The following is a 17660-nucleotide window of genomic DNA, read 5'->3' as shown; positions in this document are numbered from 1 at the left end:
CATCATCGGGAAAGGATCGGGGACATTGTCCTGCCAGGTCTAAGTGTGTTCCTAGGTAAGGAGCCCCAGGATTGCCCATGAAGTGAGCAGGACTGCCCCCCGCATCCACCAGGACCACCCAGGGTGGAGGTCCATGGCTCCCGGGACAGGCCAAGTCCATGGCCTCTTTGGCCACTTATTCCTTCTCCATGGTCCTGCCTGACTTGAGGCAAAGCCCTCAGAGGGGATGGGACCTCTGTCAGACATGAGAAGATAGCGACTCACACCCTGAGACACAGGCAGCACTGGGGTCTCAGCAGGTCCCAGGAGGCCTCCAGGACTGACACTGATCAACGGGGTAGGGTCCTGGCTGAGCCTCCTCCCAGAAGCCCACTGGAGACAAGTCATCAGCCACCCATGTCAGACAAGGACCTGGTCAGAGACCCTCCTCTGCTTGTCCAGAGGGACAAAGATAAGGATGGCTCATGGGGAGCCTCTTGCTGTCACGTTCCATCCAGGCGTGATTCAGAAGCAGAGAGGGGCCCCGGGAGGTTTAAGGGTCCTGTACCTGTTGTTGTTTCAGTAGGGGCAGTTGTGGATGGAGTTGTCCATGCATCTGGAAGGGGCAACAAAGAGTAAGGCGTTGGTGAGGCCTCAGGAAAGGAGTCCTTGCCAAAAGGGTGGGTCAGTCGGCGTCACTTTCCCATGTGCCTCCTACACGTGCTCCCTGCCTGTCCACAGCATCACACTCGGCTGGGTCATCTGGTTCGAAGGCCTGGGAGAGACCATCCGCATCCCTCCACGTTTCTGATCGCCATGTTCCTTCCATCAGAAGTCCTTTCCCATCTCTCCCGCATGAGACAGGCACTAACTGGTGGCTTGAGGTGTTGGCCTGACTCTGAAGCTTGGATAGAAAGAGTCAGGGCCCGGTTATTGAACCAGGAGGCAGGCACAGGTCCTGGTACCCAGAGGACACTGCCATCCCTGGGCACTGTCTCTGCCCCCTTGCGATGCGGGTGTGACTATGCTGGCCCTCAGGGTGTGGCAGGTGTCACAGGAGCAGAGAACCCAGAAGCCTGCTGTCCCGACATCAGAAAGCCAATGGGCGTCAGTGTCCACTATCCCACAAAGCCCTCCTCAGCCTGGAGCCACAGGGCCACCTTTATGAAAGGGGAGGCACTACTTGACCATTGGCCCCTCTCCCCCGGGACGGCCGCCAAGTATCTGATGAGTACTTAGAAGGAGGATGGACAGACGGAGTCTTTGGAATCCCCCTTCCCCTTATAGTTAAAGAGACAGAGGGGAAAAATGTGGTCCAGATGGGGTTCAAAGAGCCATGGGTCAGTTGGAGAGGGTTGAACGGCAGAGGTGAGCAGGAGAGAGGGACATCCCAGGACAGGTGGCGGGACTCACCTGGCCAGGATGTGGTGGGCTGAGCAGCTGTGGGAAAAAAAGGACAGTCAGACACTAAGCTCCCAGGTGCCCGGCCCAGATCCCAGGTTGATGACCCTCAGCTTCTGCACATGGAGCTGATGCCGTGAACATGGCCTCGGGGGGGACACTGCAGTCCTGCCCCAAACCTCACAGTTCTTCCAAAGCCACTCCTTCTGTCCCAAGCCATTGCTTGCCTCCCTGACCCTGGGGACTCCTGTCCAGTGTATGGAAGCCAGTGTCATGCCTGGGACAGGCCATCAAGGTCCTGGGGTTGACCCCAGAGCCTGAACGGGTAATGACCCCACCAAATGGGGTCAATCACTATGCACACTGATTTCTCAGCCTAGACGTATTCTGCTAAAGGGAGTTTACACCCATTTCTAGACTTTTCCATGCGGTCATAATGCCCCATCCCCAAGGCTCCCATTGGCTCCTTCCATTCATTGGCCACCTGCCATCTCCCAACTCCCCCTGCTCCCGCTCACTCTCTCTGTCCTTCACAAAGGACCTCTGTGCTCTCAGGGTGTCCCTTCTGCTTCACTGTCTTGGAGCCCCCAGGTGAACCGTCCTCACAGAGGGGAGGAGCTCACCAACCCCCACACCCAGGGACCAGCTGCCCTAGAAGGAAGCCCCAGACACCCTGCAGGTGGCAGTGAGCTGGCTACGGGGGCACAAGGGCAGGCTCCTCTCTGTGCTCAGGACGCTGCCTCTTGTGCATGAACACAGAGCTCAGGCCCCTTTGATCCTGGTCCTGGCACTGCCTTCAGGATGCTGGGTGCGTGGACCCTCCAAGTTGACGTGTAGTCTGAGCAGGAGACCTAGCACCTGGGCGCCTTCTGCTCTGAGTCACTCGAGTGCCTGGGGAACAGTATGAGGCTCAGAGGGGCCCAGGCGTGGGGAGTGGGTATGGTCTCAGAAGCATCAGCCAAGAAGGGCCACCAGGAATGGTAGCGACGCACCTGAGCAGATGACGCCGGCGTCCTCCCCGTGGTTGCAGTTGTGCACGTTCCAGCCATTATGCGGGCAGCTCCACAGGTAGGACTCGTGCCCTGAGCAACCCACGTTGTCCAGCACGATCGGCCCTGAGCCCTGTCCGAACTGGGCACTTCCTGGGGCCGACATGGCCCAGCCACAGCCCAGCTGCCTGCACACCACGTTGGCGTCGTTGGTGTCCCAACTGTCATCACACACGGTGCCCCAGGAGCCTCGGTAGAGGACCTCCACGCGGCCCTGACACCGGTCACCGCCATTCACCAGCCTCAGGGCCAGCGCCGATTCGGTCCCGAAACCTAGAGGACGGCACAAGGACACCTCCTCCATGTCTGTGCTGAGCTCCATGCCGGAGGCAGGTTCTAATCTAGACTCAGGGTCTCCCTCATGGGCACACCCAGGGCAGGCGGTCATCTTTGGACAACCCAGGGGTTAATCTCCATCACAGGGAAAGGATCGGGGACATTGTCCTGCCAGGTCTAAGTGTGTTCCTAGGTAAGGAGCCCCAGGATTGCCCATGAAGTGAGCAGGACTGCCCCCCGCATCCACCAGGACCACCCAGGGTGGGGGTCCATGGCTCCCGGGACAGGCCAAGTCCATGGCCTCTTTGGCTACTTATTCCTTCTCCATGGTCCGGCCTGACTTGAGGCAAAGCCCTCAGAGGTGATGGGACCTCTGTCAGACATGAGAAGATAGCGACTCACACCCTGAGACACAGGCAGCACTGGGGTCTCAGCAGGTCCCAGGAGGCCTCCAGGACTGACACTGATCAACGGGGTAGGGTCCTGGCTGAGCCTCCTCCCAGAAGCCCACTGGAGACAAGTCATCAGCCACCCATGTCAGACAAGGACCTGGTCAGAGACCCTCCTCTGCTTGTCCAGAGGGACAAAGATAAGGATGGCTCATGGGGAGCCTCTTGCTGTCACGTTCCATCCAGGCGTGATTCAGAAGCAGAGAGGGGCCCCGGGAGGTTTAAGGGTCCTGTACCTGTTGTTGTTTCAGTAGGGGCAGTTGTGGATGGAGTTGTCCATGCATCTGGAAGGGGCAACAAAGAGTAAGGCGTTGGTGAGGCCACAGGAAAGGAGTCCTTGCCAAAAGGGTGGGTCAGTCGGCGTCACTTTCCCATGTGCCTCCTGCACGTGCTCCCTGCCTGTCCACAGCATCACACTCGGCTGGGTCATCTGGTTCGAAGGCCTGGGAGAGACCAGCCGCATCCCTCCACGTTTCTGACCGCCATGTTCCTCCCATCAGAAGTCCTTTCCCATCTCTCCTGCATGAGCTAGGCACTCACTGGTGGCTTGAGGTGTGGGACTGACTCTGAAGCTTGGATAGAAAGAGTCAGGGCCCGGTTATTGAACCAGGAGGCAGGCACAGGTCCTGGTACCCAGAGGACACTGCCATCCCTGGGCACTGTCTCTGCCACCTTGGGATGCGGGTGTGACCATGCTGGCCCTCAGGGTGCGGCAGGTGTCACAGGAGCAGGGAACCCAGAAGCCTGCTGTCCCGACATCAGAAAGCCAATGGGCATCAGTGTCCACTATCCCACAAAGCCCTCCTCAGCCTGGAGCCACAGGGCCACCTTTATGAAAGGGGAGGCACTACTTGACCATTGGCCCCTCTCCCCCGGGACGGCCGCCAAGTATCTGATGAGTACTTAGAAGGAGGATGGACAGACGGAGTCTTTGGGATCCTCCTTCCCCTTATAGTTAAGGAGACAGGGGGAAAAATGTGGTCCAGATGGGGTTCAAAGAGCCATGGGTCAGTTGGAGAGGGTTGAACGGCAGAGGTGAGCAGGAGAGAGGGACATCCCAGGACAGGTGGCGGGACTCACCTGGCCAAGATGTGGTGGTCTGAGCAGCTGTGGGAAAAAAAGGACAGTCAGACACTAAGCTCCAAGGTGCCCGGTCCAGATCCTGGGTTGATGACCCTCAGCTTCTGCACACGGAGCTGATGCCGTGAACGTGGCCTCGGGGGGGACACTGCAGTCCTGCCCAGAACCTCACAGTTCTTCCAAAGATACTCCCTCTGTCCCAAGCCATTGCCTGCCTCCCTGAGCCTGGGGACTCCTGTCCAGTGTATGGAAGCCAGTGTCATGCCTGGGACAGGCCATCAAGGTCCTGGGGTTGACCCCAGAGCCTGAACGGGTAATGACCCCACCAAATGGGGTCAATCAATATGCACACTGATTTCACAGCCTAGACCTATTCTGCTAAAGGGAGTTTACACCCATTTCTAGACTTTTCCATGCGGTCATAATGCCCCATCCCCAAGGCTCCCATTGGCTCCTTCCATTCATTGGCCACCTGCCATCTCCCACCTCCCCCTGCTCCCGCTCACTCTCTCTGTCCTTCACAAAGGACCTCTGTGCTCTCAGGGTGTCCCTTCTGCTTCACTATCTTGGAGCCCCCAGGTGAACCGTCCTCACAGAGGGGAGGAGCTCACCAACCCCCACACCCAGGGGCGAGCTGCCCTGGTGGAAGCCCCGGACACTCTGCAAGTGGCAGTGAGCTGGCTCCGGGGGCACAAGGCCAGGCTCCTCTCTGTGCTCAGGACGCTGCCTCTTGTGCATGAACACAGAGCTCAGGCCCCTTTGAGCCTGGTCCTGGCACTGCCTTCAGGATGCTGGGCGCGTGGAACCTCCAAGTTGACGTGTAGTCTGAGCAGGAGACCTAGCACCTGGGCGCCTGCTGCCCTGAGTCACTTCAGTGACTGGCGAACAGTATGAGGCTCAGGGGGCCCAGCCGTGGGGAGTGGGCGTATTCTCATCAGCATCAGCCAAGAAGAGCCACCAGGGATGGTAGCGACCCACCTGAGCAGATGACGCCGGCGTCCTCTCCGTGCCCACAGTTGTGCGAGTTCCAGCCCCTGTGCGGGCAGTTCCACAGGTAGGACTCGTGCCCTGAGCAGCCCACGTCATCCAGCACGATCGGGCCTGAGCCCTGTCCGAACCGGGCACTTCCTGGGGCCGACATGGCCCAGCCACAGCCCAGTTGCCTGCACACCACGTTGGCGTCGTTGGTGTCCCAACTGTCATCACACACGGTACCCCAGGAGCCTCGGTAGAGGACCTCCACGCGGCCCTGACACCGGTCACCGCCATTCACCAGCCTCAGGGCCAGAGCCGAATCGGTCCCAAACCCTAGAGGATGGCACAAGGATACCTCCTCCATGTCTGTGCTGAGCTCCAGGCCTGAGGCAGGTTCTAGACTCAGGGCCTCCCTCATGGCCATGCCCAAGGGCATGTGGTCATATTTAGAAACGCACAAGGGTTCATCTCCATCACAGTGGAAGGATCGGGACATCCTGTCCTGCCAGGCCTAAGGGTGCTCCAAGGAATGGAGCCCCAGGATTGCCCAGGGGGTGAGCAGGACTGCCTCCCGTATCCACCAGGGACACCCAGGGTGGAGGTCCATGGCTCCGGGGACAGGCCAAGATCATGGCCTCCTTGGCCACTTATTTCTTGTCCGTGGTCCTGCCTCACTTGAGGCAAAGCCCTCGGAGAGGATGGGACCTCCGTCAGACATGAGAGGACAGAGACTCACACCCCCTGAGGCTGAGCCAGCACAGGGCTCTCAGCAGGTGCCAGGAGGCCTCTAGGGCTGCTACTGAGCAAAGGGGAGGGTCCTGGCTGAGCCTCCTCCAAGATTCCCACTGGAGACAAGTCACGAGCCACCCATGTCAGACAAGGACCTGGTCAGAGACCCTCCTCTGCTTATCCACGGGGACAAGAATGAGGATGGCCCGCGGGGAGCCTCTCCCTGTCAAGTTCCATCCCGGACATGATTCAGAGGCAGAGAGGGGCCCCGGGAGGTTTAAGGGTCCTGTACCTGTTGTTGTTTCAGTAGGGGCAGTTGTGGATGGAGTTGTCCATGCGTCTGGAAGGGACAACAAAGAGAAAGGTTGTGGTGAGGCCTCAGGAAAGGAGACCTTCTTAAAAGGGTGGGTCGCTCAGTGTGACTTTCCCATGTGACTCCTGCACGTGCTCCCTGCCTGTCCACAAGCCTCCCACTCGGCTGGGTCATCGGGTTCGAAGGCCTGGGAGAGACCAGCCGCATCCCTCCACGTCTCTGACCACAATATTCCTCCCCATCAAAAGACCTTTCCCATCTCTCCCCCATGAGCCAGGCACTCACTGGTGGCTTGAGGTGTTGGCCTGACTCTGAAGCTTGGATAGAAAGAGTTAGCGCCCGGTTATTGAACCAGGAGGCAATCACAGGTCCTGGTACTCAGAGGACCCTCATCACATGTTCACTGCCAACCCCGGGGCAGCGAGGGTGGGGCAGGTGTGAGAAGAGGAGAGAAGCCAGAAGCCTGCTGTCCCGTCATCAGAAAGCCAGTGGGCATCAGTGTCCACTATCACACAAAGCCCTCCTCAGCCTGGAGCCACGGGGCCACCATCATGGAAGGGGAGGCATTTCTCTGACCATCGGCCGCTCTCCCCCGGGACAGACAGAGCCTTTGGCATCCCCCCATCCCCATAGTTAAGGAGACAGAGGGCAAAAGTGTGATCCTCATGGGGTTCAATGAGCCATGGTCAGCTGGAGAGGGCTCACAGGCAGAGGGGGAACCAGACAGAGGGGCATCACATGACAGGTGGCTGGGACTCACCTGGCCAGGATGTGGTGGTCTGAGCAGCTGTGGGAAGAAAGGGACAGTCAGACAGCAAGCTCCCAGGTGCCCGGCCCAGATCCCGGGTTGGTGACCCTCAGCTTCTACACATGGCGCTGACACTGTGCACATGGCCTCGGGAGGGACACAGCAGTGCTGCCCTGAACCTCGAAGTCCTTCCAGAGCCACTCCCTCTGTCCCAAGCCATCGTAGCCTCCCTGAGCCTGAGGACTCCTGTCCAGTGTATGGAAGCCAGTGTCATGCCTGGGACAGGCCATCAGGGTCCTGGGGTTGACCCCAGAGCCTGAACGGGTAATGACCCCACCAAATGGGGTCAATCAATGTGCACCTTGATTTCTCAGCCTAGACCTATTCTGCTAAAGGGAGTTTACACCCATTTCTAGACTTTTCCATGGGGTCCTAATACCCCATCCCCAAAGCTACCATTGGTCCCTTCCATTCATTGGTCACCTGCCATCTCCCACCTCCCCCTGCTCCCTCCCACTCTCTCTGTCCTTCACAAAGGACCTCTGTGCTCTCAGGGTGTCCCTTCTGCTTCACTATCTTGGAGCCCCCAGGTGAACCGTCCTCACAGAGGGGAGGAGCTCACCAAACCCACACCCAGGGACCAGCTGCCCTGGTGGAAGCCCCAGACACCCTGCAGGTGGCAGTGAGCTGGCTCCGGGGGCACAAGGGCAGGCTCCTCTCTGTGCTCAGGACGCTGCCTCTTGTGCATGAACACGGAGCTCAGGCCCCTTTGAGCCTGGTCCTGGCACTGCCTTAGGGATGCTGGGCGCGTGGACCCACCAAGTTGACGTGTAGTCTGAGCAGGTGACCTAGCACCTGGGCACCTGCTGCCCTGAGTCACTCCAGTGCCCGAGGGACAGTATGAGGCTCAGAGGGGCCCTGGTGTGGGGAGTGGGTGTGTTCTCAGCAGCATCAGCCCAGAAGGGCCACCAGGGATGGTAGCGACGCACCTGAGCAGATGACGCCGGCGTCCTCTCCGTGCCCACAGTTGTGCGAGTTCCAACCATTGTGTGGGCAGTTCCACAGGTAGGACTCGTGCCCTGAGCAGCCCACGTCATCCAGCACGATCGGGCCTGAGCCCTGTCCGAACCGGGCACTTCCTGGGGCCGACCTGGCCCAGCCACAGCCCAGCTGCCTGCACACCACGTTGGCGTCGTTGGTGTCCCAACTGTCGTCACACACGGTGCCCCAGGAGCCTCGGTAGAGGACCTCCACGCGGCCCTGACACCGGTCACCGCCGTTCACCAGCCTCAGGGCCAGAGCCGAATCGGTCCCGAAATCTATAGGACGGCACAAGGACACCTTCTCACTGTCTGTGCTGAGCTCCATGCCGGAGGCAGGTTCTAGACTCAGGGCCTCCCTCATGGGCACACCCAGGGCAGGCCATCAGCTTTGGACACCCCAGGGACTAATCTTCATCACAGGGAAAGGATTGGGACATCCTGTCCTGCCAGGTCTAAGTGTGCTCCTAGGTTGGGAGCCCCAGGATTGCCCATGAGGTGAGAAATGCCCCCCATATCCACCAGGGCCACCCAGGGTGGGGGACCATGGCCTCCTTGGCCACTTATTTCTTCTCCATGGTCCTGCCTCACTTGAGGCAAAGCCCTTGGAGGGAATGGGACCTCTGTCAGACATGAGAGGACAGAGACTCACACCCCCTGAGGCTGAGCCAGCACAGGGCTCTCAGCAGGTGTCAGGAGGCCTCTAGGGCTGCTACTGAGCAAAGGGGAGGGTCCTGGCTGAGCCTCCTCCCAGAAGCCACTGGAGACAAGTCATGAGCCACCCATGTCAGACAAGGACCTGCTCAGAGACCCTCCTCTGCTCCACCCCCTTATAGGGCAAGGATTAGGATGGCCCACGGGGAGCCTCTTCCAGTCACGTTCCATCCCGGGCGTGATTCAGAGGCAGAGAGGGGTCCTGGGAGGGTGGAGGGTCCTGTACCTGTTGCTGTTTGAGTAGAGGCAGTTGTGGAAGCAGTTCTCCATGAGTCTGGAAGGGACAAGAGAGAGAAAAGCCGTGGTGAGGCCTCAGGAAAGGAGTCCTTCCCAAAAGGGTGGGTCGCTCAGCGTGACTTTCCCATGGGCCTCCTGCACGTGCTCCCTGCCTGTTCACAAGCCTCCCGCTCTGCTGGGTCATCGGGGTCGAAGGCCTGGGAGAGACCAGCCGCATCCCTCTACGTCTCTGACCACCATGTTCCTCCCCATCAGAAGACCTTTCCCATCTCTCCCCCATGAGCCAGGCACTCACTGGTGGCTTGAGGTGTTGGCCTGACTCTGAAGCTTGGATAGAAAGAGTCAGGGCCCGGTTATTGAACCAGGAGTCAAGCACAGGTCCTGGTACCCAGAGGACCCTCATCACATGTTCACTGCCAACCCCGGGCACTGTATCTGCCACCTTGGGATGCAGTGACCCTGCTGGCCCTCAGGGTGGGGCAGGTGTGAGAAGAGCAGAGAAGTCAGAAGTCTGCTGTCCCGTCATCAGAAAGCCAATGGGCCCTAACCGATTTGGCTCAGTGGATAGAGGGTCAGCCTGTGGATTGAAGGGTCCCAGGTTCGATTCTGGTCAAGGGCATGTACCTGGGTTGGGGGCACATCCCCAGTGGGATGTGTGTAGGAGGCAGCTGGTCGATGTTTCTCTCTCATCGATGTTTCTAACTCTCTATCCCTCTCCCTTCCTCTCTGTAAAAAATCAATAAAATATATTTAAAAAAAAAAAAAAAAAGAAAGCCAATGGGCATCATTGTCCACTATCCCACAAAGCCCTCCTCAGCCTGGAGTCACGGGGCCACCTTCATGGAAGGGAAGGCACTTCTCTGACCATCGGCCGGTCTCCCCCGAGATGGCCGCCAAGTATCAGAGAAGAACTCACAAGGAGGATGGACAGACAGAGCCTTTGGCATCCCCCCACCCCCATAGTTAAGGAGACAGAGGGCAAAAGTGTGTTCCAGATGGGGTTCAAAGAGCGATGGGTCAGCTGGAGAGGGCCGACAGGCATAGGTGTACAGGAGAGAAGGAGTTTCAGGAGTGGTGGCTGGGACTCACCTGGCCAGGGTGTGTAGGCCTGAGTAGCTGTGGGAAGAAAGGGACAGTCAGACCAAGCTCCCAGGTGCCCGGCCCAGATCCCGCGTTGGTGACCCTCAGCTTCTACACACGGAGCTGACGCCGTGCACATGGCCTTGGGGAGGACACAGCAGTGCTGCCCCACACCTCGCAGTCCTTCCAGAGCCAATCCCTCTGTCCCTTTGGCATGGCCTGCCTCCCGTCCTGAGGATTTCTTGTCCAGTGTATGGAAGCCAGTGTCATGCCTGGAACAGGCCACCAGGGCCCTGGTGTTGACCCCACAGAATGAACGGGGAGTGACCCCAACAAATGGGGTCAATCAATGTGCACACTGATGTTTCAGCCTTGACCCATTCTGATATTGAGAGTTTATACCCATTTCTAGACTTTTCCATGGGGTCCTAATACCCCATCCCCAAGGCCCCCATTGGTTCCTTCCATTCATTGGCCACCTGCCATCTCCCACCTCCCCCTGCTCCCTCCCACTCTGCAAGGGGTCCTCCTCCTCCCTTTCTCTCTGAAATCAATAAAAATGTGTTTTAAAGGCTGTTCAGGGGAAGCAGGTATCTCCGTATCACCCTGCTGAGCTTGCATTGGGCCTTCCACATGGGACCTACACAGCCTCCGGAAATGGGTACAGAAATAATGTTCTCATCGCGGCTCTGCTCCCTGCGTCCTCCCGCCTCACTGCATTGGCCAGCATCTTTAGTGCCGTGTGTGGCATAGTGTGTGGGCGCCAGGGGTGGGGGGCTGAAGGGCATAGTCACTTTGCTTTCATTTCCCTGGAAACGCTGCTAGTGTTTCCCTGGTCAGTGCGAGGCTGGCTTGAAGCCTGTGGTTGTCGAGTTGCCTCAAGGAGCCCTGGGCTTGCCCTCGGCGCCAGCAAGAGCCGGCCTGGTGCTGGGCGTGGAGAGAGGATGACCTGGCAGCTGCTCAAACCACTGCACCCAGAGCCTGCGTCCTCTGAGTCTCTCCTGGGCTTCTGCACCAGGGCCCTTTCGATCTCGAGGTGTGACCCCCCTCTCCCCTCGGGAGGGCCTGGCAGGTCTGGGGAAGTCCTATCTGCAGGCCTGTCAGAGGCAGAGGGCCCCGCACCTGAGCCCTCCCTCCAGGCCTGGCCGGACACTGGTGCCTCGGGCTTCGTCAGGCCCAGGACATTCCTAACACGGGGCAGGGTCTCGGGGAACCGCCTCCGAGGGCCAGGGGTCCTCCTCCCCCCGCTGCCCCTGAGAGTCCGCGGAGGGGACACGTTCACAGAAGATGAAGCCAGGCTCCGCCTTGGCTCCAGCGACATCTCTGTCCCTAACCAGCGGGACTGGACAGAGCAGGTCCAGCCAGGTCTGACACCGTGAGCCTCGGGGACGGGAACCCGGGACCCAAGAAAGAAATGCCGGGGTCCCCTGGTCCCTGCTGGGTCCTGGCCGGACCTTGGCCTGGAGCCTGTCCTTCTCCTGTCTCGGGGCCAGAGTTTCCCAGGGAGAAAGGGCGGTGACTTTCCTTCCCAAAGCCCAGGCTGCCGGCACCCGGCCTGTGTGGCCTGCACCCCAGCTCTGTCGCTGGAGGGGGAATCCCAGGGGGGCACGGACTCTGCCCCACGGGCGGGAGGACCAAGGTCCTTTTGTGCCGAGATGGTCCGAGGTGCCCTGATGTGGGCTCAGGGAGGGCACAGGCCAGGATGCTGCTCAGAGGTGTGCACCTGCCTCGCTGGGCCCCTCAGCCTGAATCCCAGCACCTGAGCCTGGCCAGGGACCAGCGTGGCTTGGGGGGGTCAAGGGGGTGGGCCCTGGGCCTGGGCGGCTGGACCCCCTGAGGGTGGGTCACCGAGCCCCACCTTGGAGCTCCGGGGAGGGGCACAGCCCGTGGCCAGGACACCCTGCAGCCCGAGGCCTTGCTCAGAGGCCCTGGGCGCTGAGTACCCCATCTCTCATCCTGCACCTCTCCCCGGTCAGGGTGCGGTGGTGGGGGGGCCCACAGGGATCCCACGTGACAAGCGTTACCTTCCGTGACTGTTGTCAGGGTCTCCTCCGTGGAAAGCCGAGAAGCTGCAGAGCAGAGGGAACAGGTCAGTGCTGGGGCCTCCTGGAGGGTGGCCCTCCGCCCGGGCTCTGAGGCAGGTGCTGGCGGGAGACCCGGCAGCGAGGCTACGCCCCTTCCTTGTGAGGCGGAACTCTCCCTCTGCCCCTGGATCGATGCCCGGACGCCACAGGGGCCCTTGGCCCGTCACCACCCTCCCCTCCTGTGCTTCCTTCCACAGAATCCACCACAGAACCCGCCGACTCCCGCCGTCATTCACAACACGGGACTCGAGTACCAAGTGCCCAGCCCTGCGGCTCAGACACCCTCGGACGGCAGGAGTCTACCCCCACCCCCTCGAGATATTCCTGAGAGGGAGGCCTCGCCCCCAGGAGGAGGGGCCGTTTCTGAACATGCACCCTCAGCACTAGCCGGTGTGGCTCAGTGGATAGAGCGCTGGCCTGTGGACTGAAGGGTCCTGGGTTAGATTCCTGGTCAGGGCACAGGCCCGGGTTGCGGGCTTGATCCCCATGGGGGGCGTGCAGGAGGCAGCCCATCCATGATTCTCTCTCATCACTGATGTTTCTCCCTCTCTCTCCCTTCCTCTCTGAAATCAATAAAAATCTATTTTTTTAAATGAGAAAAGAAAAGGGACAGCGATTCCTGCCCTTGAACATGGAAGGAGGTGTGACTGGGAGCAGCAGGTGAGCTGCACAGCATCATGTGCGTGGGCCCGGTGTTAGGGCCAGCAGGGGGCGCTGTCCGCAGCTCGGTCAGGGTGCTTGGCCAGGCGAAGGGGGCCCTACCTGAGCACACGACGCCGGCGTCTTCCCTGTGTCCGCACGCATGGTTGTACCAGCCGCCGTGGGGGCAGCTGGACAGGGAGGGCTCCCAGCCCGCGCAGTCCACGGTGCCCAGCAGGATGTTCCCCGAGCCCTGGCTGAAGTGGGCCCCGCCGGGCGCCGACACCGAGTAGCCGCAGCCCAGCTGCCTGCACACCACGTCCGCGTCCCGGGCGTCCCAGCTGTCGTCGCACACGGTGCCCCAGACGCCCTGGTACAGGACCTCCACGCGGCCCTGGCACCGGTCCGCGCCGTCCACCAGCCTCAGCGGCAAGCCTGCATGGACAGGGGAAAGCCATCGTCCCTGCCCGGCCAGTGTGGCTCAGTGGTTGAGCGTCGACCTATGAACCAGGAGGTCAGGGTTCGATTCACAGTCAGGGCACAGGCCCGGGTTGTGGGCTCCATCCCCAGTCGGGGGCGGGCAGGAGGCGCCCAATCCGTGATTCTCTCTCATCATGGATGCTTCTCTCTCTCCCAGCCATGGTCTTTGCTGGGACTGGCCTCCCGCCCCCTCTTCCCCTCCCCTCTCCGCACCGCCCGCCTCGCTCACTGCCTCCTCTCCTCTCTGGGGACCTGCCTCCCCTGCTGTCCCAGCAGCTTCTCTGTCTCAGCCCGCTCTCAGCCCCCCCAAGGACCTGCCCATGGGCTCGGGGGGCTCCCCAGAAAGAGGACCCCACACCCGCCTCCCCAGCCCAGGGGCTCCACACAAGGTTTCAGTGGCCACTCAGCTTCCACCACCAACGGCCGCAGCGCAGAACTGGCCGGCCCAGCCAGGGCCACCCCTGGGAACACAAGTAAAAGCCACAGAAAAGGCCTCACCGTAGTCATAGCCTTCAGTCTGCGTGGCCCACTGCCCTGGAGAGAGACAAAGGCATCTTAGCGGGGAGGGTCCCCTGTTTGCAAAGGATCCACAGCCCCAGGCAGTGGCTGCGCTTCCCCTTACAATCCGCCAGGGGGCGCAGAGGTTCCACCGTGGGTCTGGTTGCCTCCAGCATCCTTGCTCAGGGTTCTGTGATTCTAGATCAGTGGTTCTCAACCTTCCTAATGCCGCGACCCCTTAATACAGTTCCTCATGTTGTGCTGACCCCCAATTTCACTGTTACAAATTGACCATAATTAAAGCATAGTGATTAGTCACAAAAACAATATGTAATTATAGATATGTTTTCCGGTGGTCTTAGGCGACCCCTGTGAAGGGGTTGTTTGACCCCCAAAGGGGTCGCGACCCACAGGTTGAGAACCGCTGCTCTAGATGAAAACAAACGGGTTGGGTGTGGGATGTTCCCTTCGTTGAGGTGGGATAAGTGGATCTCCCCGCCAGGCGCCCTCATGCCGCATTCACCGTCCTGGGGTGCGCTCTGTGCTCAGAGCCGGGGCTGGGCAAACGGGCGGTCGCACTGGGACCAGGGTTCCCCGCGGCAGCGAGTCTGCCCTGCAATGTGGAATGTGAGCAGAGTCCGCTGGGAACTGCCACTCAGGGGGCCGCTACATGAGTGAATGTGTAAAAAAAATGTTAAACTATTTCTAAAAATTGATTTCAGAGAGAGGAAGGGAGACGAAGAGAGAGTGAGACATCAATGATGAGAGAGAAACATCATCCATTGGTTGCCTCCTGCACGCCCCCCAGTGGGGATCGAGCCTGCAACCCGGCCTGTGCCCTGGCCGGGAATTGAACCCTGACCTCCTGGTTCCTAGGTTGATGCTCAGCCCCTAAGCCACGCCGGCCGGGCCAGGGCACTGATTTTTTTAAAAAATATATTTGTATTGATTTCAGAGAGGAAGGGTGAGGGAGAGAGGCAGAACGTCAAGGACGCTGATTTTTAAGGTGTAATCGTGGAGGCGATTCTGAGCGTTTCCTAACACGAAACCTCAGATCGAGTGAGAGAGCTTTATGGGCATTCGCTCAGTTCATCCTCAAAACAGCCCCTGGGGAAACGGAGGCTCGGGAAGGGGACCCGAGACCAGCTGGCGAGTGAGGGCCCGGGCGGGACTCGGACGCAGGCGGCCACTCTGAACCGCTCCCCTATTCTGCCCCCTGGTATATATTTCCGTGACCTTTGAATGATTTGGTCCAAATTATGGCCTGTCCTGCACAGGCGGGTACCGGGGACAATAACCGGAGGAGGAAATAGAGACGTTACCAGCCGAGGCAGAGGTGTCCTCCGTTCCCAGGAGACGCGTGAAGAAACCTAGGAAAGCAGAGAAAAGGTTGATCACACCCAGGGAGCCGGGGTCATGCGCTGCCCCCCTGCCCCTTCCCGCTGACTGGACGCCGGGGGCAGCCCAGGGCGAGGGGGCAGAGGGCTTAGGGAGAAGGGTGGCAGGGCAGAGACTAGCATGGAGACGCGTCAGAGGAAGGGACTGGGACCCAGCAGGGCCGTCCTTCCCGTCCTACATCTGAAACCAGCAGAACCCCGCAGCTGTCCCAACCCCACATCCTGGGGGGGCCCCGGGCCCCACTGCGGCCCCGCCTGGGGTTTAGGGTTACCGGTTGGCACAGACATCTCCCTAGATGAGATCACCGTCACGTCTTCTGTTACTTGTGTAACTGAAAATACAAAGAAAAAAGGCCGAGTGAGAACCCCTAAAAGCAGGCCTTCCTTTGGGCCCCCCTAAGCGGAGCAGCGGGAGGCTGCACCTGGCGGCTGGCTGGGCCCGTCCTGTGATTATCTCACTGGGCGTGGGGGTCTGACCCCTGCTGCCGAGGCACCACCTGGAGGTGCGAGAAGGGAGGGTCCATGTCCGCGGAGCTCAGAGGCTGCTGGGCAGCCCGGCAGGGGGGACCCGTGAGGCAGGAGCCCCAGCCGCGCAGCGGTGAGTCCAAGCATGTTCGTATGTTTTAAGTTAAAAGGAAACATTTAAAACGTGCACGTCTCCTGACTGGCCGGCGTGGCTCAGGGGTTGAGCATCCACCTAGGAACCAGGAGGTCACGGTTCAATTCCCGGTCAGGGCACAGGCCCGGGTTGTGGGCTCGATCCCCAGAGAGGGGAGTGCTGGAGGCAGCCGGTCCATGATTCTGTCATCATTGATGTTTCTCTCTCCCTCTCCCTCCCTTCCTTTCTCTCTGGGATCAATAAAAACATTCTATTTAAAAAAGAAGGAAAGGAGGGTGTCCCCAGCTGGCCCGCTGGTGGCCCCATGCGGTGCACACACCTCCCCGCTGCCTGGCCGGCGCCCTGGGCGACAGGAGTGACCGAGCCAGAGCTGCCTGCCGAGCGTCGCTGAGGGTCATGCAGGGCCGGCTTCCCGCCCACTGTCGGGTCTCACCCCACGGCCACGCGGAGGCCTGGCGCCCCTTCCTCGCTGCAGGAGCCTTTCTGAGACCAGCGGCCCCCGGCCTCGTCTAACCACCACCCTGGCCTTTCTCAGGCGGGAACAACCAGAAAAGCGCTTCCTTCCCAAATCCGCGAGAGTGGGGTTTGCCCGTGAGCTGAGCAGACGCAGAGGAGACAGTACCTGCGTGGAGGACACGGCCCAGCAGCAGACACATTGCCAGGGTGACCCTGGGGAGCCCCATGGTGCCGGCTCTGCTCCAGGGGGAACACGGACGCCTCCATATTTATGGGTTCCAGCCGCCAGGAGGCGTGTCCTGGGCATGACCTTCCTATTGATGCCATAAATCAACAGGGAGGAAGCGTAACGGTCCCAGCTGAGCTGTGGGACGACGTGGGTGTGTGCGATCGATGCCGCTCGGATCATCCGGCTGCTCCCCACCTGCCGCCGCGTGGACCTGAGGGACCCGCTTCCAACTTCCTCCTGGCTCGTGGCCCACGGGGCCCCATCTTCGCCCCCAAGGACTCGGGTGAACTCGTGGGAAGGCAGCCCGAGCAGGATGTGGGCTGCTGGGCAAACAGCCCCGGTGCCAAAGGGAAGGCCCCTCTCTGAGCCGGGCGGGCCTGGCAGGGCAGTGATCTGACCCCTGGCCTGGGAGAGCGAGGGTGACATTCACGCAGATGGGGCGGGAGGAGGCCGGTGAGTCCACGGAGGCCGAGGCTGTGGCCAGGCGAGCAGCAGCCCCGGCGTCTGGACCTCACACTATTCCCATGGCACAGGGCCGAGGACCGGGGCTCCGGCCGGGCCACCTGACATCTCACGGGGTTTCAGATCCTGCTCGTGGTGGTCACGGGGCTGGGACGGACCTCGCAAACCCACAAAACTAGCCCTGATCTCCCCCTGCCTTGTGCACAGCCCCTCTCCTGGGGTTTTTGTAAATACTACTTTTAAATATATTGATGTCAGAGAGGAAGGGAGAGGGGGAGAGAGAAACATCAATGATGAGAAAGAATCACGGATCCACTGCCTCCTGCACACCCCCCACTGGGGATCAAGCCCCCAACCAGGGCCTGTGCCCTGACCGGGAATCAAACCCTGACCTCCTGGTTCATAAGTCGACACTCAACCACTGAGTCACACCAGCTGGGCTATTTATTCATATTATTTTTTTATGGAGGAAAATTATTGTGTGTTTTTTGTTGTTATTGTAATTATTTGTTTAATTATTTAAAGTATTTTTTATTGTTGATAGTGTTACAGATATCTCCCCACTCCCCCCTTGGAGGTATTAACGCCACTTGCCATGGGAACCTGCAGAAAAGCACCCAAATCCGATGGGAGGGGCAGTTTCCCTGAGACAGTCACCCCTACAGGAGTCACCGCACCCAGGAGTGGGGAGACCAGACGGGGAACAAGGCCTGAGTGAGCACAAGG

General features: G+C 60.0%; 1 protein-coding gene across 6 annotated transcripts in view; it reads right to left on the bottom strand.

Moving 5' to 3' along the window:
• The window catches only part of DMBT1 (deleted in malignant brain tumors 1), a 33716-nt gene extending 17203 nt beyond the window's left edge, over positions 1–16513 (bottom strand). For 2 of the 6 annotated variants that reach the window (XM_070432025.1, XM_070432027.1), the window contains exons 1-17: positions 16410–16513; positions 15441–15500; positions 15094–15141; positions 13772–13807; positions 12917–13228; positions 12095–12139; positions 10080–10106; positions 8980–9027; positions 7989–8318; positions 7012–7038; positions 6231–6278; positions 5213–5542; positions 4235–4261; positions 3391–3438; positions 2373–2702; positions 1393–1419; positions 548–595 (exon numbers count right to left, since the gene is read on the bottom strand). In XM_070432025.1, the coding sequence (XP_070288126.1) occupies positions 548–595; positions 1393–1419; positions 2373–2702; positions 3391–3438; positions 4235–4261; positions 5213–5542; positions 6231–6278; positions 7012–7038; positions 7989–8318; positions 8980–9027; positions 10080–10106; positions 12095–12139; positions 12917–13228; positions 13772–13807; positions 15094–15141; positions 15441–15500; positions 16410–16470 (1852 nt within the window). In that variant the 5' untranslated portion in view covers positions 16471–16513. The remainder of the gene's footprint in view (positions 1–547; positions 596–1392; positions 1420–2372; positions 2703–3390; positions 3439–4234; positions 4262–5212; positions 5543–6230; positions 6279–7011; positions 7039–7988; positions 8319–8979; positions 9028–10079; positions 10107–12094; positions 12140–12916; positions 13229–13771; positions 13808–15093; positions 15142–15440; positions 15501–16409) is intronic. The other 4 variants (XM_070432026.1, XM_070432028.1, XM_070432029.1 and 1 more) reach the window with 4 other exon arrangements.
• Positions 16514–17660: the final 1147 nt, after the last annotated feature.

Source organism: Myotis yumanensis, unplaced genomic scaffold (genome assembly GCF_028538775.1).
Source record: "Myotis yumanensis isolate MYYU_CA2020_CCGP unplaced genomic scaffold, mMyoYum1.0.hap1 SCAF_13, whole genome shotgun sequence".
Taxonomy (NCBI): domain Eukaryota; kingdom Metazoa; phylum Chordata; class Mammalia; order Chiroptera; family Vespertilionidae; genus Myotis; species Myotis yumanensis.
Note: the sequence above shows the minus strand (reverse complement) of the source record. Positions and strands in the feature narration are given on the sequence as shown.